This window comes from Gadus chalcogrammus, chromosome 10 (genome assembly GCF_026213295.1).
Source record: "Gadus chalcogrammus isolate NIFS_2021 chromosome 10, NIFS_Gcha_1.0, whole genome shotgun sequence".
Classification (NCBI taxonomy): Eukaryota; Metazoa; Chordata; class Actinopteri; order Gadiformes; family Gadidae; genus Gadus; species Gadus chalcogrammus.
In genome coordinates this window covers 10,462,622-10,490,550 of record NC_079421.1, presented here as the reverse complement: position 1 = coordinate 10,490,550, position 27,929 = coordinate 10,462,622, and the positions used below count along the sequence as shown (strand labels likewise).

General features: G+C 46.0%; 1 protein-coding gene across 1 annotated transcript; it reads right to left on the bottom strand.

The window, feature by feature from the left end:
- Nucleotides 1–114: 114 nt before the first annotated feature.
- npm1b (nucleophosmin 1b) lies at nt 115–27,929 on the bottom strand. The gene is made up of 11 exons (XM_056600482.1): nt 27,295–27,929; nt 26,810–26,892; nt 26,439–26,558; nt 25,723–25,816; nt 23,019–23,116; nt 21,807–21,871; nt 21,648–21,723; nt 6,393–6,488; nt 1,854–1,943; nt 1,622–1,696; nt 115–894 (listed from the first exon to the last, which is right to left on the bottom strand). The coding sequence occupies exons 1-11, from the start codon at nt 27,341–27,343 to the stop codon at nt 844–846; spliced, it is 897 nt and encodes a 298-aa protein (XP_056456457.1). The 5' UTR covers nt 27,344–27,929; the 3' UTR covers nt 115–843.

The following is a 27,929-nucleotide window of genomic DNA, read 5'->3' as shown; positions in this document are numbered from 1 at the left end:
CTCCCTCCCTCCCTCCCTCCCTCCCTCCCTCCCCAACTACATCCCCCCCATCCCTCCCTTCTCTCTCTCTCTCTCCTCTCTTTCACCCGCCCCGCCCCCCTCTGTAGCGTCTCCAGGTAGCAGGACCCCTACATGGACCAAGTCCTTCACACGTACAGTGTGTAGGACGGGCACACACACACACACACACACACACACACACACACACACACACACACACACACACACACACACACACACACACACACACACACACACACACACACACACACACACACACACACACACACACGTACGTTTCCGCAGCAACGGGCCGAGCTGTCCGGACCAATCAGGGAGAGGAGACCGCGAGCAACACTAAGTTGAAATGTTCGGACAGAATGCAAAAGCATGTTTGTTTTTTTTATGAAAATGAAGTCAATGTAAAATGATACATTAATTCCTTAGTACACTAGTACTGAAAAACAGAACTTTAACAAATATATATATAACAAACTTGGGAAAGTTAGAATATCTGCGTATTCAAACATTAACATAACATTAAAAACATGGGGTTCCCTGATACTGAAGTAGTCTGCAGTAGTCGTTTAAAGGCACATTCTGCAATATCTCCTATTGCACGGCTGACCAGAGTAAAGGAGTTCACCTCTTAACTCTGAGCAGACTTAAAGGGGCCCTGGTGACTTCACAGGTGGGCGTGTCCCCCCACCAGGTGGGCGGGTCCCCCCACCAGGTTAATTAGACAGGGGCCCTTTAAAGCAGAGGAGAGCATACAGACTGCGCCTTTAAAGGGCACCCAAAACAAACGTTATTTAAAAAGAAAAACACAAAGATGGACTCCGGTTACTTCTTCCCCTTCAGTGTCTGGACGAAACTCCACAGGTCCTTGACCACCTGAGGGAGGAGGGGGAGGGAGGATGGGGAGGGAGAGAGAAACTGATTAGCTCATCAGAATTGCACTGCCGTCAACAAGACGAGGGGCTGCCGTGTGGTCCGAGAGAAGAGCCGGACCGGAGCGGTGAGCAGCAAAACACGACACGGATCTGCATGATTTTCTTCTAAACAACAAAATGGTTCAGGCAGTGGCTCAGGTGGTGAGGTTGTGTTGAGGAGCAACACGAGAACACAACACAATGGCCACACAATGATCCCCAAGCATTGTCCTACTTCAGTACACTTTAACATGCCACTGAGGACTAAAACATGATGACATCATGGCGTCATCAGAGCAACAGGCTCCTCTGGAGAGAACATTTCTACGCTTTCAAACTGACCTCCTATAAACGTTAGTGTGTTCATAAAGTGGACCAGATTCCTCTGAATCCCACAGCACCCTGTGAACACGGAAACATGGAAACGTTCTGAGCACCAGCGGTGGATTCTGGGAAAGGTGCTACGATGTCAAAAAACCCTCACAAGATTTACTGCGAAAATAAAAAATGAACACGATCACACATACTTTACAATAAGAGATAAATAACTTATCTCCTTGATGAACCAAATCTAAATTCCAGAAACGTCTCCTCAAAGCTGTGACCTTCAGGGAGGAGGGGAGGGAGAGGTCTTTGACCTTCAGGGGAGCATCAGTGGTGAGCGATCGGTCACACGAGAACACACTCACCGTAGCGTCCGACAGTCTGAAGGAACTCTTGGCAAAGTTCTCAAACTTCTGCTCCGTCTTGGGCATGGCCTTCCCCTGAGGAGAGAGGGTTATGATGTCATCAGTCTTGCAGGTCACATGACGGCATGCCCAGACGGCGGCGGAGGAAGAGGAGGAGGAGGAGGAGGAGGAGGAGGAGGAGGAGGAGGAGGAGGAGGAGGAGGAGGAGGAGGAGAAGAAGAAGAAGAAGAACCTCTCTGATGGCGGCGGCCAGCTTGTTCTTGATCTCGGCGAGCCCCGGTTTGGACGGCCCCGCGGCGCCGGCCTTCACTGGGGTGGGAGGCTGAGGGAGAGAGATCATTGGAAGGTGATGGAGAGAGACAGAGAGGGAGAAGACATAGGGCGGCATGTGGCTCCGCTGTATGTCGCCTTGCATCGCTGACACCGCCGTCGGTGTGTGAATGAATGGGTGAATGTTGGGAAATATTGTAAAGCGCTTTGAGTGGCCAAGGGTTAGAAAAGCACTGGATAGATGAATGTGGAATTCCCCATTTATTTCCATCAGGCGTTTAGCGTTTAGAACCAAGATGGCTACAAGATACAATAGAGTTCCAAAATTTTTGCTACATGAATAAGGACAATACTGAGATGTATTCAACAGGATAGGAGTCAGTGGTGCTGAGGGAACCTGTGGCTCGTTTCACAGGAGGAAGGGTCACCACAGTGTTTGTACTGCCACTGTATGGAAGGTTGACGTGATTACTTTGGGAATTTAAAAGTTTCTGTTTTTAAATTACATTCTGATGTGAAATAAAATGTTTTAATTATTGAAATGACTTCTTGTCATGGTTAACTTTATTGAATCGTTTAATCTTCGATAGGTTATCCAAAAGGCTATTAAAGAGCTTAAGTTCTGAATAAGAGTCAGTAAATCAGCCAGCCAGACTCAGGACTTCAGTTACTAAACTAATGCCATGTTGTGTTTTTACTCGACCCACAAAACATTCAGGTAATAAACCCTCAGAATTTCACCCCTTCACTTCATTAGTGGGTTCATTTCGTCAGAAGTCACTCCTGCGACGTGATTGGCTGCGAGGAGGACATGTGACCGAACCATTCATCCCAGCAGCTGGCGCGGGATTAAAGCGCATAAAAGGACAACAGATTCTTGCCTAATTACGGCGCATTTACAGAGAATCCACCGGGTTCAAATGATCCCTTAATAAGCACCAAGCCGAGGAGGCCAGCCCAGAACGACGCAGTGCATTGTGGGAGTATTGTTTGTCAGAAGAGGAACCGTCAGAGTACAGGTCTCCCTTGTTGGTTGTTTGTGGAGGAGAGTCCATAAAACACAAAAGTGTTCAGCGTCTCAGTGTTTATGAGACGCCTCGGCCGTGTAGGAGCCACTGGTTAACACGGGTTACCCCAACCCCCGCAGACCGGGTCTGACAAGAGACACCTTACCCCCCCGAGACCCAGGTCCGGGTCAGAGACCAGAGACCAGAACCTCAACTATAGATCTGGAGGTCTGGACCAGAAGAGAAGATGAAATGACAACAGACACTGACACACACACACACAGACACACACTTTAACAATCCCACTTTAACATACACACGTTGACAGTCATAAAGTCTCACACACATTGACTCATACTCATTCTCGCTGTCACGCACGCTGACACACAGACACACAGTCACACACACACACTGGCAGACTCTCACACACACACACACACACATGCACCACACACCGGCTCAGTCTGTGGGTGTGACGGCGTGTTCAGACTGGCTGGCCTGGCGGTAATAGCAGTGTCGCGTTGAGACCCAGACACAGCAGCAGCAGAACCCATGAACCCATGACCAAACGTCATCTCCAGCTCATCAGCAGCCCCAGAGCCTCAGAGCAGCCCGTTTCATCCTCCATCTCTCCTCTGGTTGTGGTCATTGCAGAAGACCCCCCCCCTGACAGAAAACCCTCCCCCTGACAAAAGACCCCCCCCCCCTGACAAGGGATCCTCACCCTGACAGGAGACCCCCCCCCTGACAGAAGACCCTCACCCTGACGTGAGAACGTCAGGTAGAGGAGAGGTGTTTGAATCCCATACGAGCTATAAGATTGTGTGTGTGTGTGTGTGTGTGTGTGTGTGTGTGTGTGTGTGTGTGTGTGTGTGTGTGTGTGTGTGTGTGTGTGTGTGTGTGTGTGTGTGTGCATGTGTATGTACAGAGGAGGGGGAGCCCTAAGTTGAAACAGACTCCTTTCTTCCCAGCGGTTTATGGATGAACTCATCAGTGTTTCCCGTTCCCTCCCAGCGCAGATCAAAAGAACACAAAAACACAAAAACAGAAACAGGGACCAGAGAAACGAGTGAGCAGCGAGCAGCATGTGTCTCTGGCCCCGCGCCAGGGGCCCTGAGCCGGGGCCCCGGGGCCGCACGCCCGTGTTTATGAGGGGGGGGGGGCTGGACAGCTGTCGCCCCACAACAGCTGACAGGCAGACGCAGCCTCTCATCTGGCCCAGACGCTGATTACAGATGCTGCTTAATAGCCGCCGCCGCCGCGCTGCTATCATTTGATGCTAGCGCTAGTCTGCAGCAGCGCTGAACACAGGCCTACCTGCCACTTAGCCCGCTGGGCAGGGACTCAAGCTCAGATCCACCGGGTTTGTTTACCTAGCGTTGTGCGAGGGTTAGCCTAGCCTAGCCTGAGGTAGCTTACGGGTTCGAGTGGATGACATTTTCAAAGGGTTTTGTAAAATCGGAAGCGTTTTGCGTGTTTCGTTCGGCCTAGCACAGCTAATAGATGCTAGCATTATATATATTCCCGAGCATGCTTTGCTAGATAGCCTATCTCGGCTATCAGTTAGCCGATTCAGTTAGCCTTGTCGTCCCTAGAAGGCGGTGACATTAAGGCTAGGTGAGCAAACTGGTACCAGTGGTTGATTCACTTCCCAGAATCCTGTGTGGTTCAGCCCTGCAGAGCTAACGGCACCCAACAGTTAGCATTGTGGTCCCCAGCAGTTGGTGACGTTTATGCTAAGCTCACGGCTACTAGTGGTTAGTCTACTGCTTAGAGCCAACAGGTCCCACCACTTGACCTTTTCCTCCCTGCGTGTCAGAGGTCGGAGGTCAACCACAGGGTCCATCTCAAGGAAAACACAGACGGGTAACAGCGAGGGACGAGACACCTGCTGAAAAACACACGTCAAACTGCTGGCTAACGACCGCTAACCACTTCACCTGCCCTCCTCTCTTCCCCCCCCCCCTGTTGGGGGGGGGGGGGAAGAGAGCTGCCCTTTTCCCAGAGCCACCCCGGCTCTGGGAAAAGGGCAGCCCCGCCTTCAGCAGGTGGACTCTTCCCCCCCCCCCCCCCCCCCCCCCTGCCGTGCCGGTTGCGGAGGAATGCGTAGCCTCCGCCAACGCCGCCGTACACTAGCCCTGGCAGCACATCAGAGGAGACGTCTAATGACCCTCAGTCACCTGCTCCCCACAAACACACAGGGGGCTGGGATCGCCGCCCAGACATCAAACACACACCGGCTAATGAGAGCGATCCGGGGGGGGCATGGGGCATGGGACAGGGAGGAGGGGATAGATCTGTAAGGGGAGCTGGGAGGAGGTAGATGGAGGGGGGAGGAGGAGGTGATGAGTTATAGGGGGAAGGAGGAGGAGGAGGTGCTGGGTTGAGGGAGGAGGAGGAGGAGAGGAGGTGAAGGCTGGGCTTCGACCAGAGAGTTAACCAAACCAGCGGGATTGATCCAACGTCAGCCCGTCATTGGAATCAGAAACGTACGATCCTGACCCCAGCTGGCGTTCCAGCATGGAGACCCTTTGGAGGGGGGGGGGGGCTTGAACAGGGCAGGCATGGCGCCACATCCATGATCACACATGCGTGCAGGCGTCCTGGTCAGAGGTAACCCCAACACCCCCTGGAGACTTTCAGTGAGCTGAGTGGGGCGGTGTTAACAAAGGACACCCTTGGATTTACGAGCGCGGTTCGGACACTCAGCACTGTGTTGGCCACGGTGGAGAGGGTTTGGCTCCTCGTCTGCAGGCCTGAGATCAGCTAGGGGGGGGGGGGGGGGGTTTGGCTCCTCGTCTGCAGGCCTGAGATCAGCTGGGGGGGGGTTGGCTCTTCTTCTGCAGGCCTGAGATCAGATGGAGGGGGGGGGGGGTGGATCCAGCTGCACACGGCGATGCGGTCGCACGTAATCACTAGCAGCCCAGTGTCAGGCTGAAGCACACGGCTCCACACACCTCGTTCCTCGGCACATGGGCCGTGAAGCAACACGCAGCTCATGTTCGTCCACCTCGGGGGTTCATACCACCACGTCATCTGTATGCATTGAGCTCTCACTCCTCCATGCATGATCTGTATGGATAGAGCTCTTAAACCTCTTAATATATAACCTGTATGGATAGAGATCGTATACATTACATAGCTTAAGATAAATGCAGTATAAAGCTCTTGTATCATACTATAAAATAATAGATATGGAATATATCTCTTAACATATAATCTGTATATAGAGCTCTATTTTAAGATGTAAGACGTATAGATTAAGCTCTTTATCTTAATATTTTATCTGTATAGATAGAGCTCTTATCATAATATACATGTATATGCTGTACAGACACTGAACTCTAAACTTGGAGTAAGCACTGAACACAGGTTGAGACTGTTCTGCTCTCTGATTGGTTCAAAGTCGTGCCAGACAACCTTAATTACCAAATCCTCTGACAACCACTTTTGACAGGCATCCATTTGAGTGTGTGTAAGGGGGCGGTGTCTACCTTGCTCTGGGCTTTGACCAGCACACTTCCTGGTTTCCCCTGGGAGACGTTCTGATTGGCCGGGCTCTTGGTCTTGTTGACGGGTGTCCCCTGGTTCTGTGGAGCAACAGAAGACCCGGTCAGGACCGCCGGAGGGGACTGACTCATTACCATGATGACATCGACACATAGGGGCGGCATGTGGCTCAGGATGGACAGCGGGTTGACGTAACCAAAAGGTTGCTGGTTCGATCCCCGAGGTGTCTCTGAGCGAGACGCCTCACCCTGACTGCTCCAGACGAGTTGGCTGACGCCCTGCGTGGCTGACACCGCATTGGTGTGTGCATGTGTGCATGATGGGCCATATTGTAAAGCGCTTTGAGTGGCCCCCCGTTAGAAAAGTGTGGTATAAACGCAGTCTGTTATGTGGATATGGTGACAAAAATTGGACGCATATACTTTTCTATCCCTTCAGTTAATCACATTGGACGAAATCCAAACCGAAAACGAGGACGGACCAATCAGAATGCAGCCCTTCGCCACCTGCCCCGACAGGTCCTGCAACCTGCCCGGAAACCATCACCCTCATCATCACTTCCTACACCGTGGGGTGAGTGACTCTCGCCCCAACAAGCTGCGACAGACCCCCCCCCCCCCCCCTTCTGCACCTCGTTGACGTTGCGCTCCGTGAGTCGGAGGGGGGGGGGGGGGGGGGGGGGGGCGCTGTCGAGGCTAGGCAGACATTCCTCGCGGCCTGTGTAATTACCTGTGTAGCGTGTTAGCTAAGTGCCGGTGTAATCACCCTGTAACAGCCCGGAGAGTACCTGTGTTTTCACACGACAGCAACCTCGCCCCCCCCCCCCACCCCCCCCGATCTGCGGTATTTGCGCTGGAATGACGAGGGCTGTAATTGGGCATGTTGACAGAACCGGTACGAGGTGATTACACACTTCCTGCAGGAGCGTGGCTGGCTAACAGTTTACCAGCCCTAGCGCGCTACATCTCTCGCTGGCGGAGGAACAGAATCCATGCCGGGTTTTCCACCCAATCGCTGCTCCAACACTTCTATCTGCGCTTGGTCCAGACAGAAGACGGTGGATGTAAATCCCGGAGTGGAGTCTGTTCCTGTGTGGACCTGGAGGTTCACCTTCTGTTAAGGCCGGAGAGAGTTGATGCTTGGTCCTTAGATGGGCCCTGATTGGTCAACAGCTGACCTATAAAATCGCTGGCTGACCTCAGACCAGAGCTCCTTTCAACACATGGGAGACACTGGCGAGGAGGAGGAGGAGGAGGAGGGCTGAGAGAGAGATGTAAGGAGGAGAGGGGAGGGTGAGGAGGAGGAGGGGGAGGGGGGAGAAGGTGAGGAGGTGGAGGAAAAGGTGAACAATGAAGAGGAGTTGGGAGAGGAGGAGAAGAAGGTGGGAGAGAAGGAGGAGGTGGGAGGGTGATCATAAGGGGGAGAGGGGATGGGAGGAGGTGGGAGAGGAGGAGGAGGTGTAGCAGAAGACTACAGTATATAAATCAGCTGATGAGTCAGTCAGCTCCCTGAGGCCTCACAACATCCTCTTTGATCTGCTGCCTGACACACACACACACACACACACACACACACACACACACACACACACACACACACACACACACACACACACACACACACACACACACACACACACACACACACACACCAATAGAAAATGTGTTCCTGGAAATCAAGCACACACACAATCACGGGAATCCAACACACACACACACACAAAATCACCAATAGAAAATGTGTGCCTGTAAATCAAGCACACACACAATCACGGGAATCCAACACACACACACACTCTGAGACAAACTCCAGGTGCAGTACGGAGCGGTAGATCAAAAGCAGTCGTGGTATAAACAGACTATGACAGAGGGACACAGCAATGCCTCACACACCCAGGGAGCCACGTGCACGCCCACAGCTGGAGTGCACGTGAAGAAGCGCTGTAATATCTAAGAAGAAGAAGAACAGAAGTGCACTGCGGGGAAATGACACACACACACACACACACACACACACACACACACACACACACACCTTATGACAGAACAAGGTGCTCGGAATGGGCTTTATAGGAGAGCAGGCGGGACTTTCAGTTACAAAGAAGGAGGGACTGCCGGTAAGGGGATATCTGTTCCGCTACATGTTTTGGATATTGCTATGTGAAATGATTAGCATAAAACTTTGACTACTTTGTTCTCAGTCTTTTTTGTTATGGTCGTGTTTTCAGTGTGGACTGGCGAACACAGCTCGTAGGAAGCACACAGGAAGTCCTGTTGCGGTAGGCCGGGATAACGCTAAATACAGGGACCACTGTTATCTGGCGTGCGTGCGTGGGGGCACACGTGCGTACGTGTCGTTCTAACGGAGGGTTCGTACCTTCCACCAGCCCTAATGGGTTCGTGACAAGGGATGTGTGTGTTATGTGTGCTAGAGTTCAGATGTGTGTTACTATTAGTATGTGTGTAATACTGTGTAAGAAGTGCAACAGTGTGTGTGTGTAAGAAGTGCAATAGTGTGTGTGTGTGTGTGTGTGCGCACAAGAAGTGCAATAGTGTGTGTGTGTGTGTGTGTGTGTGTGTGTGTGTGTGTGTGTGTGTGTGTGTGTGTGTGTGTGTGTGTGTGTGTGTGTGTGTGTGTGTGTGTGATTACAGAGGACAGGTGTGATATTATGTGTTTTACGGCGGGGAACAGCTGGAGCGAGGGCCACGCCGGACGGCGCGTTCCCGCCCAAACAAAATGGCCACCGGTCAGCGGGTTCAGGGAGGGGAGGGGCAGGTTGGTTATTATGGGATGCCCGCTCACCGGATACTCAGTGAGACTTGAGCAGATAGGAAGAAAAGGTTGTGTAATTATCGTTAGAACTATCAGGGAGTATTACAGCCGTCAGCACTGGGCTTGGCTGCCCCCTGGTGGACAGACACACACATTACCTCTATACAAATTATAATATAATACACAATAACAGTAAACTTACTAGTCCAGTACACAGCCAGGCCTTGACTGCATATTCTAGTACTCCACGTACCATAATACCCAGAATAAGTACTTAAGACTCCAGTACCCAGAATAAGTACTGACTCCAATGCTACAATACCCAGAATAAGTACTGTGACTCCAGTAGTCTCTACCCAGAAGAAGTACTGTGATTTCTGCAGTGCACAACATCAAGTAAATGGGATGTTAACTCCAGAATAGGGATCGACCGATATCGGCCGGGCCGATTATCGGCGCCGATATTCTGCATTTTGACGCATATCGGCATCGGCCTTTTTTTTTTATCCGACGGCCGATAAAATATCAATTTAAAACGGGGTTATTTTGGATCTGATGCAGCCGCGCCTCTCTGTCTGCTGTCACTACGCTGTCTCCAGCATTGTCCAACCCACAGCACCATCTGATTGGTTACACGCTCTGGTTACACGGAGAGCCACGACGGACAAAAAAAAGCTCAAACAAAGTGTTTTGGCTATTATTTTTACTTGAAAAGTGAAAACTGCAATGGTATAAACACCAAAACTGAAATAGTAAAAATACTATAAATAACTATGTACAAATAAACAAAAATAAGTAAAATAACAATAACAATGTGAAAATAAACAAAAATCTATTTACAAGTATACAAGCCCCGTTTTGATAGTGATCGCCTCATTGGCTTGTAAACAAGGAAGTATTGGTCTTAAGGTACGGCCACACCAAAAGCGTTACTCGCGTTTGGGGCGTTGAAAATCTGCATTTTTGCATAGGGAACCATTGGTGTAGGCGCTTCAACGCGTGTAACGCGTTGAAGCGTCGCGTTAAGGTACGGCCACAATAAACGCGTTACTCGCGCTTGGGGGCGTCGAAAATCTGCATTTTTGCATAGGGAATAGGGATGGGCACGAGTAGTAAATTCCAAACTCAAATTCCAAACTCAAGTGATCGAAGGAATTCCTCGAGGATCAATCGAGTACTCGTTTAATCAAATCTATTTTTTAGAATGCAACGCATCTGCAGCAGGAATAGGCCTAATGATGAACGACAATATTTACAACCAAACATGTAATGCTTATTCTCCATCAAAAGAGTCAGAGTTATCAGAGTATTCATTATTTATTATTTACGCGTTGAAGCGTCGCGTTAGGGGCGTTAGACGCGGCAGACGCACGTAATTACGCACGTAAACGCAGTAACGCGCCAAATGCACCAACGCCCGGAGTTCAAAAAATGTAACTTTCAACTCTCCAACGCGTGATGCTTAGCACTTAGCCAATCATCAATCACCGAAATATTTCCCATTAGATCGACATGCCACTAGGCCGATGGTTCAATGTTCTGAAAACGGAACCCATTGGTCCGAAGGTCCGTTTGTCCGACTTTTCAAAAAGGGAGGCCCATTAGGCCGACGGTTCAATATGCCGAATAGTCCTACATATAAAGAGTTTTATACCTCTTTCGCGCTCTCGCTCGCTCTCTCTCGCTCTCTCTCGCTCTCTCTCCAAAATACAACATAGGCCTACATATCACGTTAACGATGAATATTGGAGAGCAAAGTGACAACGCTTCACTTCATTCCGACACGGTGTTTCAGCCCAGTGGCGTAGCTTAGTTGTGCTAGGCCTCGGGGCAAGATTGCGCTGGGCCCCTCCCCCCGACACCACCCCCCCCCCCCCCCCCACACACACACACACACACACACACACACACACACAAACACACACACACACACGCGAATGCATCCACTCCCCCATAGGCCAACAGCCGCCACAACGAGAGAACGCAAAATCATCATCAGAACCATGGACAGAGACTTAGCATCCCTAGATCACACGTCAAAATCACGGAAACATTATTAGGACCATGTACACTGTATTTGCAAAACACTGCCTACTATCAAAAACAAAACATAAATACTCCATTCAGCTGACCACACAACTACATTTCCCAAACAGCACAACTATGGCCTAATCAAAATGGCCAATGGTAACATACTCCTACATGGCACAGCGGCCATAACCAATAATAAAATAACAACTGCTCTTAACCGTTCAGAAGTTAACTCTGCGTGCCTTCTGTTCAGCGAACTTGTTGATAATAGAGGTGAAATCCAATTTCCTTGCTCTTTCATTCTCGATTGAGAGTATGGCCAATACACTCAATCGCTACTGTGCCATGGCGCTCCTTAGGGAAGTCTTTATAAATTTGAGCTTGGAAAATGACCGCTCTGCCGTGGCTACTGTCACTGGTATGGTGAGGTACAGGAAAAACGCTGTGCAAACATTTCGAATTGCGCGCCAGGTCTTTCTTCTCTTTATGTTTTTTAGTACCACTTTTTAGCTAGCAAAACATTGCAATGGTATGGCTTAGCTTTTAACAATATGTTATAGCTGGAGATACTAGCTGTGTTCGAAGTCGTTCGCTATACACTCACTCACTATTCCCTATATAGTGTTCATGATATAGTGCACTATATAGGGAACGAACAAACGAGGATTCGGACACTACGCTGAACATTTTTAAACGTCATGTGCGTCAGTAAATGCACCGGGTATTTGTGTGACGCAGACAGATGCGCCCACATCATGTAAACAATCCGGGCACTCACGAGGAAAGCTGGAGGTTGGGTTGATGTTGAATGTTACATTTCCTTGTTCAAGTTTTTTTAAATTAATTTTGAATGTTACATTTTCTATGTTAGATTCCAAATAAATTGTTGACATTTCTAAACGAAGACAGAGACTCCATCATTAAATGTATTCATTTTCGCGGTTAATCAGCTTCTTCTTCTCCTACCGAAAAACACGACCGCATTGCATTGTGGTATACGGGAGTATCATGTAGGGTACGTCGTCTGTACACTCAAAACATCACAGTGATTGGTCGAACAGATTTCCCAGCAGGCCCTATTTTTTTGTAAATGTTGAAAATAAAAGAAAATAAATGAAATTGCCTAAGTGTGATTGTATATACTTTTTTATTCCTGGCCAAAATATCACTACTGTAACCAAATTACATACATTAAGGCAGAGGAAGATAAAAATATATAACCCTGCCTGTGATGTTATGAGAGAAGAGAATCTATATAATGCGGTCAGTTCCTTTCTACATTCATACACCCTAGCGATCGCCGATAGTCGATCCTATCGGGGGGGCAACTTTATAATAATTTTATAATATTAATCATTTATAATAATTTAGCCCTTTGAAAATTTTTTCGTTTTTATTTTTCAAATTTTTTCTTAAAAACAAATAAGATGGTCTTCCCCTTGGACCAGCGTGAGCCTCCGCTGATTTAAGTTTCGATGTGTCAGCGCCGGCGGCGCTGTCATGATGACAGACGCTGATGAAACACAGCTCGTAGCTGTGTTCGAAATCGTTCCCTATCACGGATATAGTGCACTATATAGGGTGCTCGCTATTTTGTAGTGTTGTTCGAATTCTCACTGGTTAATTTCATGCCCTATATAGTGCACTTAAAATACCCAACATGTGAGTCCATGTTCCCTACGTGTTAGTCCCATATATCACAATGCAATGCAGTCGTGTTTTTCCAGAGGAGAAGAAGAAGCTCAATAACCGCAAGCGGCGAAAATGAATACATTTAATGATGGAGTCTCCGGAAATATCAACAATTTATTTGGGATTTAACAAGAAAATTAAACATTCAAAATTAATAAGAAAACCTTGTTCAAGGAAATGTAACATTCAACATCAATACAACCTCCAGCTTTCCTCGAGAGTTCCCGGTTTGTTTACATGATCTGGGCGCATCTGTCTGCGTCACACAAATACCCGGCGCATTTACTGACACAAATGAGGTTTAGAAATGTTCAGCGTAGTGTCCAAATTCTCGTTTGTTCATTCCCTATGTAGTGCACTATATCATGAACACTATAGGGAATAGTGAGTGAGTGAATAGGGAACGATTTCGAACACAGCTCATGTACCACAGCTGTGACCCGGAAATGGTGCAGCGGGGTGTGATGTCATTTCGCCGTGCGAGCAGACCGGTAGGTTTCGAGCCCCTCCCCTCTCCTCTCGCAGCAGTGAGTGAATACGGCATGTCAGCGCTACATAGTATGTTTTCCACCGGTGCCAGTTAATTTCAATTTAAATTTGCGGGGCTTTTTAAGTTGAAAAAATAGGTACCACAGCGCTTTAAAAAATATAATAAAAATTAAAATTAAAATTAAAAATTAATTATTAAAATATAATTATCGCCTTTTTATCGGCAACTTGAGATGATCGACGATGGAATCCATCTATCGTCGATAGTCGATAGAATCGACTATCGGCCCATCCCTATTTCACACCGCCGCCAGCACGGTGACCGTCGGGCGGCCGCGGCCGCGCGGGGGACCGACGGGGGCTAGGCGGGGCCCACGCGGCCGGGCCCCGGGGCCCCGCCCCGGAAGCCCACTATAAGCACAGTAAACAACAAATATAGGTCCACACACAGCTACTAAAGATAAAAAATGTATTTGTTTTTCCCTCACCGTTTGACTTCTTTGCGGGAAAAGTATTAGTCCTTGTATAACGTGCGCTTCATAAATTCACCTCTTGTGACCGCTCAAGCCCACAGCAACAGTCTGGCTTGGTGAAGTGCACTGCTGGAACTTGGTCTACATCGTTTTTTATTTTTGGTTTCATAATCACACATGTGGAATAGCGCCTTGGCCTATTCGGCATATTGAACCGTCGGCCTAATGCGCCTCCTTTTTGAAAAGTCGGACAAATGGGTTCCGTTTTCGGAACATTGAACCGTCGGCATAGTGGCATGTCGATCTAATGGGAAATATTTCTGACCATTGAGACGTCGGAAAACAATGAGGCGTCGGAATTACGGCATGGCACCTGCTGAACAACACTACGAATGCTGGAAACACACCAGACACACCATGTGAAGTTATTTAACCCGATTATTGTTATTTATAGGGATGTCCCGATCCGATATTTGGATCGGATCGGCCGCCGATATTAGCAAAAAAATGCATATCAATATCGGATCGGCCTGCACGGGAAAAATCCCGATCCGGACTCCCGATCCAGTTTTTTTTCAAAACTCCGGTCCGTGTTTTCGAGCGCACCAATGTAGGTAATCTATTCCAGTTTTTTTCAGCTTTTTCCCCTAAATCCGGTCCGCTTTGTTCAGCACACCTAGCGCACACTGTGTGTGGTAATTTGACTATTTTCTACTCAGGTTTTGTGTGTGTTGCTTTTATATATAATGTTATATTGTTTACAATATTGTTTACACTCTTGTTGTTCAAGAACAGAGCACTGATGCCAATTCAGTGAGTGTGTGGTAATTTGACTTTTTATTATTTTGTCTATTTTGTGTTTATTTAACCCTGACTAAACAGGTCAGCTTCTCATTACCAACTATTGAGGATTATTCAAACTAACCTAATTAAATTGGCTAGTTGTTCTTAAGAGTAAAACCCTTTTCAACATGAGTAGTACAACAAAATAAGTAAATATCTTTAATCTTGAATACATGCTTGGATCGGCCGGTATCGGTATCGGCCGATGCTAAAAGCTACAATATCGGTAACAGATCGGAAGTGCAAAAAGCTGGATCGGGACATCCCTAGTTATTTATATCCGAGATTATTTAATCTAACCCGATCTAAGCTCTATCATGCACCCAAACACGGCGGCGTTTGGGTTTCCTACCTCAGACTCCTAAATCCAGCACAGCCACAGGCGCGTTAGACGCGTTGAACCATTTTTGTGACACACAATGATCAAGCGTCAAGTTAGGCGCGTTACATGCGTTATCCAACGCAAGTAACGCGTTTGGTGTGGCCGTACCATTACAGACATGTGTGAGGGCTCTATGTCACCGTGTGACCCTGGCGAACACAGTGGATTCCATGAATCAGACGACAATAGCGGAATTCAAACCCTAAATCGCAGTTTTCTTCAAAGGAGAAAGAGTTTCGGTTTTCTATTTTTCGGCTGCTTTGTATAAGATCGCGTGCATATACACAATGTAATTAGACTAAAATAACATTGATATTCGATTTCTGTGGACTCTTATGAACATTTCAGAACCCAACATGAAGTATAGGCTATTTTGACCTAAGACACTAGGATATTTTTGATCTATATTCGCTAAACATATTTATTCCACCGATAGGTTGACATTTTATGACATTCCAGAGATTCTAAGCTTTCAAACGGTGTATGACATGACTATATTACTCAACTGAATGATGCCGAAAATTGACCAGGCATGTTGGGGGGTAGTAGCCTGGCTCCGCCCACCTAAGTACTTCCGCTCAATTTGAATTTCCCTTCAGTACTAGGTCTGGACCTGCTGTAAGTAATTTGGTTTTCTGGTGCCGCCACAGCGGCCACCAATCAGCGAACAGAGGGCGTGTCTGAGAACAATGACGATAAAGTCGTACGCCAGTTTGAGTTGTTGTTGTAGGTCGGTAGTTGATTTACAATGTGCAATTTTTCCCTGAAAAATTAATAAATAAATGTCGTTGACGGACATTTTCGTGCAGACGCGCAAGGTGTTTGGTTTGTGTACAACCTGCGCGTGATTCCCGGCGCATGACATACGTCACAACCAAACGTTAGCGATTGGTTATGGCAGATCCAGAGTGGCACTGGGCAGATCCAATCATTTTAAACTTCAACAGACACCCGCCTTCAAGTGAGTTAACGTTTGTCAATTGATTAGGTCCAGACTCTCTGTACAAATGAAATGAAATGAAGTGAAGTACGAGAGTCTGGTAGAACCAGGCTAGGGGGGTAAGGGTGGTGTAACTAAAACTTGCCTGCCGGCGGGATTTGACGATCAAGTGGTTAAAGGCATTTAAATTAAGTTAAGTTTTGGAGTTTGTATTGTTCAAAATTTTGACGCCAATATTTTCCCTTTTTCTGTAAATTAATATCGGCTCCAAATATCGGTTATCGGCTCCCTGGACTACCAATAATCGGTATCGGCCCTGAAAAAACCATAACGGTCTATCTCTACTCCAGAATGCTGTGTTTAGTCTAGAAATGGCTTCTCTGTCTTTTAAAACAACAGTGATGACCTGGGAGTCAGAGAGAGACAACCCCAGTGAGGGGGGAGACTCAGACAGAGACACCCCCAGTAAGGGCTGGGATTCAGACAGAGACAACCCCAGTAAGGGCTGAGATTCAGACAGAGACACCCCCAGTATGGAGTGAGACTCAGACAGAGCAACTTGTGTGTAAAAGAGTGAAAATAAAACATGGTTGATGACCTTCCTCCTGAGAAGTGGAACTTACCGGCAACAAAACAGAAGAGCATGTGAGGAAGACATCCTGAATTCACCTCAGGCATGGTTTGAAAATGTGTGCACACTAGGGATGGGCGTGAGGAATCGATTACTCGAGTACTCCTCGTTACAAATGAACTCGGTTGGTGGACAGGCAAACTCGAGTTTGCGTATACCGTATTTTCCGCACTATAAGGCGCACCGGAGTATAAGCCGCAGCATCTAAATTGAATGATGTGTACATATATAAGCCGCACTGGACTATAAGCCGCAGTGGTTTTAATGTTTAATTACCATTAGGGCTGGCCCGAATGCCATTTTTCTGGCTTTGAATACTCGTTGGTTTTTCCAAGCGAATATTCGAATACTCGTTCCAGAAAAAAACAGCATCAAAAACAACATTAATAATCCCTATATACTCCCCGGAACCGATTTTGACAGTATCTGCATATTTTGTTGAATATTTAATAGCTTTTGAATGTTAATTAGTAGGCCTGAGTAGGTTGAAGTTCCTCAGTTTTTCCCCGTGAAAGCGAACAGCTCTTGTTCCGTTCCAAATCAGCTGTCCTCTGCCATCTCAGCCCTTACGGGAGCTTTTCAATTCATCATGGAACGTGCATCTTTTCAGGGAATTTGTACAATAAATCCATAACAAATACCGAATATTGATTGTCTTATGTGTCCATATTATATCCATTATATTGTCCCGGGTATTCCCAAGGCGCTCACGCTCTGCAGCAAGCCAGTCACAGTTGATTGGCGCGGCGCTGTACAGCGAACGTAAACAAACAACTAAGCTAAGGTTAGCATTTCGTGGGAGCGTGTCTATGTTCCCCGGGTCCTATGTTCCCCGGGTCCTATGTTCCCCTCTTTGTATGAGACTGGGGAACATAGGACCCTTTTATAAAAAAAAAAGTTTCTATGTTCCCCGCTTTTCCCAAACCCAGAGAAGCCCAATCCCTACGAGAGCTCCCCGTGCTACGGCCATCCGGAGGCGCACAGAGCTTTTGGCCGTGATATTATTATACAATTATATTATATAGGCCTACTATTATATAAAGAGCTCAGGGAGTCGCAAACGGCAACAATCAACGGCAACATTCATAGGACCCTTTTCCCAGAAAAGGGTCCTATGTTCCCCGCTTTTCCCAAAAAGGGTCCTATGCTCCCCGGTATGCATGGCTACAGGGGAACCCAGGGAACATAGGGATGACCCCCATTTGGGAAAGTATTACTTTTCTCCCGAGATCCCGCTAATGTTGTGTTATAAAGTAAAGGGAAACAAGATATCTATTCTTCCTCCACCTCTCTCGCTTCTCTGCTTGGTGTCGCTGAGGCTTATAGTTTGCCTCCCTTGCTCTGGTAACGTCACGTACGTGGAAAAAAAACAACGAAGCTCCGAATACTGATTTAAGCTTCGAATTCAAATTTTCCGAGTGGCCTTTGATGTAAAAATTCATAGATTAGCCGCACCGTTATATAAGCCGCAGAATCGAAAAATGGGAAAAAAAGGCGCGGCTTATAGTCCGAAAATTACGGTACACAAACAAACAAAGTTTTCTGAAGCAAATGTATCAATTTTCTGTGCGGCGCCACTAACGCATGCCGTGGGCACAAAGCAAATGAAATGTATCAAATTTCTGTGTGGCGCGTGCCGTGCCGTGTGCAGGCACGCCAGAATTCAAAGAGATGGCGGTTAAAGCAAAGCGCAGCGAACAATTGAAATACTTTAAAGAAATAGGAGATCATAAGGTGAAATGTAAAATATGCCAAGCGAAATCGAGCTACCAGAGTACTACAAGTACTATGCGGCAACATATGCTCCTGAAACACAACGGTGAGTACGGGAAAGCAGACCCGCAGCAACCAAGTGTGTCGGCTATTTTCACCACCGCAAGACGCAGCTGTAAACCCGGCCGTGTAGAGAAGATCACAACGCTGAGTATTTCCATAGTCCATTTGCTGCCGTTTTATTTGCAATGGTTAGGCTACTTGTTTGGTTTTTTTTTTTTTTAAACCGTTACAGGCCTTGGTTCGACGTGATTTAATTTGTGAGACGCATATTTATTTTTGCAAGGAAAATGACTGTTTTGATGGAGAATAAGCATTACATGTTTGGTTGTTAATATTGCCGTTCACCATTAGGCCTATTCCTGCTGCAGATGGGTTGCATTCTAAAAATAGATTCGATTAAACGAGTACTGGATTGATCCTCGAGGAATTCCTTCGATCACTCGAGTTTGGAATTTACTACTCGTGCCCATCCCTAGTGCACACATAAATAGTGATTGACTGATATAGGCCAATATTTGCGTTTTTTACGTGTATCGGCATTGGCTGATTTTTTTGTTGTTGCCATGATTTACAGACAGTTCAATAAATGTTCCTTTAAATTGAGACTTGTAATATTTGTTATCACCAGTGTGATTTTTATCATGTAAATTGAGGTAGCAAAAGCAGCATCAGCTCCAAATATCGGGTCAAGAAAATCTGTATCGCCGTATCGATCATCGGCCAAGACTGATGAAGAGAACAGTATATTATTGGCCCTAGAAAATCCATATCGGTCAATCCCTACACGTAAACATCGCTCTTGCCTCGACTAGTCGTAACTAGAGATGCACCGATCAACCGGCCGCCGATTAAAAAAGCCGGTTTTGTATCCAATCGGCCACAATCGGTGACCTGCGGGTCACTGTCGTAATTTCCGGTTTTCGGCCGATCAAACTCACCCGCATGCGCGGTGCGTAGCAGCTCAAGGCGCCCAGAGCACCGGAAGAAAACATGTCGCTGATTTGGACTTATTTCACTGTGTGCCAGGACGACCCAAAACACGCTGTTTGTAATGCTTGCAAGACAAAAAATAAGCCGTGGGGGATCATGTTGCTAGGTACGCGTCCTGCGTCCCTGACGCATTAAAATCTGAAAGGACGCACTAAACTCACTAACCATGCGTCCCAGGGACGCATCTAATTTTCCCCATGAAAAACGATACATTGTGAACATTAAACAACTCTTGTTTAATCACAGTAACTGGCCAAAGAAAACTTCTTGTGAACAGACCGGACAAGCGCTGTTTCAACCCTCTGCGCATCTACTCGGCGCAGACGTGATCCCCTGTACAAAGTATCGCGACATGCTAATTTAGCCGCTACCAAAACAACTAGCTCGTCACCGCTGATTTCATTTCAACAATTAAAAATACGAACTTCATAGTAAATAAACCCACGTTTCCACTGCTCGATGCTGTGCTCATTCGTGTCGATTATGTTGTAACGTTTAGGGGACGTGCTGTAATGAAATAAATGAAACATAATCCGGTGGTGGTGATGAAAACTACATTGAACGGCAGCCGCCATATTGTTATGCCCAAACGGCGCCTGCGCATACATCGCGCTTCCAACGAGATCCAGTTTTTCTCGAGAAACAGGCAGAGAAGAGAGAACACAAAAATACCACCAAAGAAAAAGATTAAACCTATTGCAGGTCAGCAAACTATTGCAGCTGCATTTTCTGTCCCCACTACCTCTGCACTCCTCCCTGACTCTGATCAGCCTAGAGAGAGTACCTCAACATTGCCTGTACCTACTTCTGCCTCCCCCTCTACTGAGCCTGATGAGCCCACTGCAGAAGAAGTGCCTCAACCTTCTCAGTGTTTCCCCTACCATTGTTCAGGCCTGGCGGCCCGCCAGGCCAACGAGCGCCCCCGCCAGGCCAACAACCGGCCAAAAAAATGAAAAAGAGAAAAAAAAAAAAAAAAAAAAAAAAAAAAAAATTTTTTTTTTATTATTATTTTTTATTATTATTATTAGCCATAATATCATAACCATCCAAGCTCACCACCAGCTATCTCAATATGTATTGGTGCTTTATGCTCCTGTACATGAAATTAGTTTACATTAAATGAACTTTGTTTTTATAAAAACACTGTTCAGTGTTTCCCACACATTGACGAGACTATGGCCATGATAAAAAAAAAATTTTATCATTGATTTTTTCTTTATTGCCCAGACGAAGTTTGAAGACATACAACCCCCCCCCCCCCCCCCCCCGTCAACAATCGCTACCCTCCCCCCCCCCCCCTCGTCAACAATCGCTCCCCCCCCCCCCCCCCCCGTCAACAATCGCTCTCCTCCCCCCCCCCGTCAACAATCGCCCCCCCCCCCCCCCCCCCCTCGTCAACAATCGCTCCCCCCCCCCCCCCCCCCCCGTCAACAATCGCTCCCCCCCCCCCCCCCCCGTCAACAATCGCTCTTCAACAATCGCTCCATACCTCTCCCCACCTCCCCCCCCGTCCAACAAATACCAACAAATACTCTAGCATCCCGTGAAATATTTATAACAAATCACACTATCAGCTCTTACCACCGGGCCTAAAAAAAATTCTAGGGGAAACACTGCTTCTACATGTTCCTCCCAAAAAAAGCGAACTTTTCTGAAGCAGTGGCTCACCACATACAAATGGCTGCGCTTTTCAGATGACAATTTCATGTATCGAGTTTAACACTATTAATTTCATTTAAGAAATAGAATAATAATAAAAAAGAAACACATTTTTTAAACTGGGGAGTCGGGACCCATTGAATTTCTCAGGGACCCACCAAACTCGCCACCTGTGGGTCCCGGGGACTCACTACATTGAAAACCTATCAACATATTATATGATTATAATTATTTCTTAGAAAATCGGTATCGGAAAAAACGGTTTTGGCAGGTCAGACCTCCTTAAAAACCGGAAATCGGTATCGGCCAAGAATTTTGCAATCGGTGCATCTCTAGTCGTAACCTTACCCAACACTGTACACACGCTACGTATTTGGTGAGAATGGCGGACAAGAGCATAGCGGTCAGTGCAGAGTTACGTAAAACAATGAAAGTAGTTTGATTCATAACATAAAATTATCGTTTGTACATTTACAGATTAAAAAATGTACAAACGATATTATTACAGACAGTTTGTAATATTACAGACAGTTTGTAATATTACAGTTTGTAGGAACGTACCTTTTTTGGAGGCTTCACTGGGGTCTTCTGCACCTTCACCTCTTCTTCATCACTGTCATCATCGTCCTCATCATCACTACAATAAAATAGCAATGATAAACATAAGGACTCAACGGTAAGCTGACCACGAGATAACAATCGCTGAATCTCCAAACGTACTCGTCTTCATCTTCATCACTGTCTTCTTCATCATCATCCTCATCAGACTCCATCTTCAGTTTTTTCTGTAAACAAATAATTAAAACAACATTGTAGGGTAGGTAAAGATAAATGTCACCATCAATAGATATTCACATATATATATATTCATATGTATATATGAAGAATAAGTCCCGCCTCTGAGGCTCCGGTTGCCATTAAAGTAGCATTAATAATCGTTTACTACTTCAAGAGCACCGACAATCCAAAAACCCAGTCGAAACTAGATGGAAAAATTGTGGCGTTCAAAACGTAAGACGGCTTTCTCTTCTCAACCACCTACAGAGTTTGTTATGTACGATCATTCAAAAACCCCATGTTATTTCCCATAGACATTTGACCGAGGGAACCGGGAGCCTCGGGGGCGGGACTTATTCTTCAGAGGCAGTGTTTCCCCTATAGGCAGGTGCCTATAGGGGACAGGAGAAGAGAGCTCCGTCTTATCTCTTTAAAACACGAATGTTATATTATTTTGCGCTACGGACGCTTCATATCAAGGTCAATTCACACACCTGTGAGCAAAGCATATAAACGTAGAGGTACTTAAGTAAAGTTGGAAATAAATTGGCAGATTCGGAGTTGGCGGTTCAATTTCAATAGCGTCGCCATTATTGCCTCTAGAGCCCCAAAACTTGTTCAATAGTAAACCCGCATGGCCTCTTTATGGACCTACGACAGCCTTTGTGATGGGGAGAGGGGAGGGAGTGAGAAGATGCATGGGTCTGAGGAACAGACCATTTCGATTGTTATAGTATTTGTGTTATGTGATTTTACTGTATGGGTGGTTGTTGATATAACATATCATTTTTTGTTAAATAAATGTAAATAATTGTTTTAAAGATTATACTTTGTTTTAAAGATTATACTATACTCTCCATATTTCCCCTGCTCGTTACTGCGCACAAATGTACTGTATGTACTTAGGCCTCAAGAGCCCTTCTGGTGCCGGCAGACACTCCCAGCAGGGTGTGCTTTGCGAGCACACAAAACAATTTGCGAGTGGAAAAAAAAAACATTACACCTCCGCTGCTGCAACTCCATCCTAGGGGAAACACTGAGAGGTCTATTGAAACGTTGAAATTTCTTCTGCTAACTGTAGGGTGACTCAAAGGTCACTCAGAGGTTATTCTGAAGTCATTCAGAGGTCATCTCTGTGGCTGGGTTTAAACTCACCGAGGAGGTTGGCTGTTTCCTAGATGACAGCGAGGAAGGCCTCTTCACAGGCGACGAGTTGTTCTCCTCCTCGTCCTCGTCATCAGATTCCTTTACAACTACACAACCGGCGGACATTACCCAGTATGCACCACAATGCCACATCATAGCAATAGGTCACCATCTGAGTCCTTTGCAACTACACAACCGGCGGACATTACCCAATATGCACCACAACGCCACATCATAGCAATAGGTCACCATCTGAGTCCTTTACAACTACACAACTGGCAGACATTACTCAGCATGCACCACAACGCCACATAATATTACTATGTCCACAAAGCATAAGTAACAATAATCTTAAACATATATAACATATGTGCTACCAATGATTGCTTTAAAAAAGGTCTTAAAACATTTCTTCTTAAAAAAACCTTTGGCTCCCACTCTTAGATGTTTTTAAACCCCCTTTTTATTTTTATTTTTGCTTTTAACCTGTAGCCCTTTGAGATCTTCGGATGAAAAGGGCACTATGAATGAAATGTATTATTATTATTATTATTAATGACCACAGTTTGATGAATAGAGTAGTTTATCGTCCACATCGGACAAACTGTCTTAATAAAAACAGTATAGAATAATTAACACGTAAAGTTTATTTGTAAAAGTATAGTTGTTGGGTTGTAGTAAAGTCAGTGTTTCCCATACATAGACCATTGTGTGGCGCGGCGCCACAGAATCAACATCGAGCGCCACGAATTGATTGTCTTTTTTTTTATTTTTTATTAATCAATATTATTATTATTATTTATTTTTTTATAACGCGATTTGGAAATCTAAAAATCTTTCTATCCATTCATCTCTGCATAGCACTCGTTCTCCCTGTCATTCTCGTAAACACACACACACACACACACACACACGGAGCGAGAGCGACGATACGCTAACACATGAACCCACCGATGTCACCCGTTGCTTAGCAACCGGACACGCTGGGGTTGATAAGTTACCGGACTACTGTAACTACTACGGAGTGATAATAACAAAGACGTGAATCAGGCAATAAATCCAATTTCCTTGACAGCGGTAAAGTTTGGTGTGCATTAAAGTACAGACGGAGTGGACCAATTGCGAATTACTGCAGCTGCTCTAAGTTAAACCCCAAACTAATCGGAATAAGTGTTTATAGCGGACTACACCACCTCTTCTATTCCGCATAGAATTCTATTCCGAACCGATTGAGGCGTATATATATGATACTTTTCTATTCCGATTGAGCTGTTCTTCCACATCTATGCGGATCAGATGTGTCCGCATGTAAACGCGGAGTTACATGCACACTCACTGACGGTTGATTCGCCCGCTCCTCCTGTCCACGCGCAATGCTTGAGGTCAATGGAAAAATATATTTGGCACAGAGAAGACGGTCTGCGACATTTGCAGTTTACCAAAGGTTAGTATGATATACTGTGGTCTAACACACCTGCCCAAATTTCTTGTTAACTCAGAAAAGGTAATATTAGCTTTATGAACTCAACGTTATTGATATTGAACATCCCGCACCCGTCATCATAGACAACGTCGTTGGTAACGCAGCGAACACTGCGATTAAGATGAAATACGGTTATAGTTTAGATAGGCCTATACGGTGCCCATATCAAAAAGAATAGAAAACATTTATTACATTCTATTCTTAATATTATTTTATTCTGACTCTGAATGTTTGTTGCTTTAATCCAGATGAGTATTGAAAAGTTTTTTATGCACCAAAAAAGGCCTCATCCAGACGACGCAGAGCAGCTTGAGGAGGTAGTTAGCTTAGTCTGAAATCAAGTTGAACAGTCAAATGGCTGTGGCTAGTAAATGTTTATTAAATATATAATACATTTATTTTGAATGTTCCTAGGCATCAAACAGTGCTGAACAACCCAGTGCTTCTCAGGGGCCGGGCTGTTCAGGAGAGATACTGATTAACATAGGCCAGGAGGAAAGCAGACAAAATGTTGCTGAAACAACAGGTGAGGTGGAAACAGATTAGTGTAGATTTTAACTTTAAAAAAATAAGAGTAGGGAAAGTAATTTCGATCCTTCTGTTCCTGGTAGAGAAAATGTGCTTATCTGTTCATTGTAGGTCATCCAACCCTACATTACTGGCCTGGAGACAGAACTGAAAAGGAGGTTCCAGGAGCTGGACATCCTAGGAGCTGGACGTCCTTAGACCTCAGTCGGCTGCCCTCCCTGACAATATGTGCATTGCATTCATTATTTTAGTTAGTTGCCTTGTTGTACCTAGTAGTATATTGTTACTATTTCTTTTATTTTTCCTAAAAAAGTTAAATATTGGTTCAGGTAGGTCGTGAGATAATTTGTACTTGAAATAAAAACCTCCAGCTTTAGTTGTCTGTTGCAATTCATTCCTTGAATGTCACAGAATCAAAAGTTCTGGTAAAAACTAAACTTGTGCGCTGACGCCGCCGCGTCGCCGTGCCGCGCCGCCCGCACGCCCCAACCCCCCCCCACCCACCCCCGCACCACACATTGGTCCTTGGTCTGTGGGAAACACTGAAAGTGTAGTACTGTAGTACTTTGGTGGTTGCAGTGTGGTACTGTTGTAGTACTTTATTGGAGGTAGCGTTGTAATACTTTAGTAAGAGCAGCGTAGTAGTATTTTAGTGGCAGTGTGCAGTACTGATGTAGTACTTAAGTGGTAGTGAATACTTACTCACAAAGTGCTGTCCACTGATGTGGACGGGGCCTGAGCCCGACTGCAGCCGGAACACGACTGGGGGCGTGACCTCGAACCCACCAAGGCTCACCTGGGGAGGGACGGAGCTTAGCACCGTGTTATTTATGACTCACCTGGGGAGGGGCGGAGCTTAGTACTGTCTTATTTATGACTCACCTGGGGAGGGGCAGAGCTCAATGCTGCTCCTTAACTAGTAGTAAAGTGTGTTTTATTTATTTATTTTATTCATTAAATGTCTTATAGAAACGTATGCCACAGCTGGATACATTTACATCTAGGGCATTTAGCAGACGCTTTTATCCACAATTTACAATAAGTACATTTGTCATAAGAAGTGCATCAATATATCGCTGTCGGTACAGAAAGGATGTTCATAGAACCCAGTGCAAGTACAACAATCGCTAGGCTAACCAATTTCCCGTGTTACAGCAATGATAGCAGCTAATGCAGTTGCTACACAGTTAAGTACCGTCTTATGGATACATTTAAATTTTTTAATTGAACAATTTCACAGTTCTCAGTTACAAAGAATTTTTTTGGAGATAAATGCTGAAACAATGCATAATGTTTTCAAACTCCAAAATAATCTTTTGAATAATCGGGATTTCAGTATTGACCAAAGTAATCGTGATTACGATTTTTTCCATAATAATGCAGCCCTATGTGTGGGCAGTGGGGGGGGGGGGTCTTACCGAGGGCAGGACAGAGGGCTTCAGGACCACCAGAGGGACTTTGGTCTTCTTGCCGTCGAAGGTCAGCCCCTCCAACTCCACTGTGTGGGGCACGTCGTCAGCCTCCGCCCCCAGACACACCTGCAACGTCACCGCCGAGACAGTCACCACAGAAACCAACCGAAAGGAAACCATCCCAGATGAAACCATCCCCATGGAAACCCTTTCAAACGCTGTACTGGTGTGCCCAGTGGGATGTTGGTTTTCTATTTTTCCATTGATACCAGTACATACTTTACTTTGTACTGGCATGTACTGGTATTTTTTGTGTTAAACAGGCAGTCCGTTCAAATATGACTAGAGCTGAGGATGAACCCTGAGTGACGTCTCACCGCTTTGAGTGACAGCTGGTGCTCCGTGTCCTCGTCCTCCGCCTCCACGCGGAACTCCTTCTTGTCCGACCGGAGGGTGCAACCTGCCGGCGACCACACAGTCAAGGTCCGCCACAGCCCCCGGAGGAGGACATGTTAAGATAGGACATGCGAGTACAGCACTTTTGAATAAGATGTTAGGACGGGACATGTTAAGAAGGGACATGATATGACGGGACATGTTAGTACAGGACATTTTAAATAGAGGACATGTTAAGAGAGGACATGTAAGGACAGGACAGGTCAAAAGAGGAGGCGGGACAACGCGAAGAGCAACACAACAAAAGGGCTGAAGTGGCGCGAACGGCTTTGGCCCGCACGGCCTGCTGTCTTCTTATAAATGTATTCTAGTATCACCTGTTATCATCAGCCTGAATGAATAACATGTTAACTTCACGGGCCATGCTGCCTCATTCACACCGGTACGATATAACGTGAACGCTCACCGAACAAGAACATCTGCGGTCGGCTCAGATGAGACATGTTGTCCTCCATCTTTGTATTGTGGGGGTTTTACGGTTCCGTCAACCCGGGGGACGGACAGCTAAGCCGACCAATGAGACGAGAGCACGGAGGTCACGGGACGCGATTGAGGAAAGCCTGTGGGAGTGGCTAATATGAACCACATTACTGGTGTGGTTCAGTCAGATGGCCGCTGGGGGTGCCGTGGTTCAGGTTATAAACAATATTCGTGGTGCAGTTCTGTTGGATGACCGCTAGGGGACACCGCTGTGTTGGTTATAAAGGTACTGTGAGCTGGAACGATGCAATACAATTTAAAGGTTCAAGTTACACGTCCCAGAACATGACCTACATGTTGCAGCTGTGTCGGTTTTTAACCCCCAAGTGCTTGGACGTTCTCTGATTTAATTACGTTTTAAATTAAGCAAATCAATTATATAATAATAAAAAATAATAAAAAATAAAAATATATATATATTGAAGTTATTCAGCAGACACGTTTTTCGTATTTTTCTCGATGAATTAAAATAATCCCCCCAGAATTAGGCATCTTAAAGGGTTGCCTTCACAGTCATGTAACCTAACCCTGTTTTTTAATCCTTTTGTTTATGAAAAGTAG

Bases quoted from the DNA above. Each gene is read 5' to 3' on its own strand.
- npm1b (XM_056600482.1), bottom strand. From the start codon at position 27,343: ATGGAGGACAACATGTCTCATCTGAGCCGACCGCAGATGTTCTTGTTC. The intron at 6,489-21,647 runs GTACGTTCCTAC...GTTGCTCCACAG, and splicing joins CAGTGAAGCCTCCAAAAAAG to AACCAGGGGACACCCGTCAA. The intron at 895-1,621 runs GTGAGTGTGTTC...CTCCTCCCTCAG, and splicing joins TCAGACTGTCGGACGCTACG to GTGGTCAAGGACCTGTGGAG.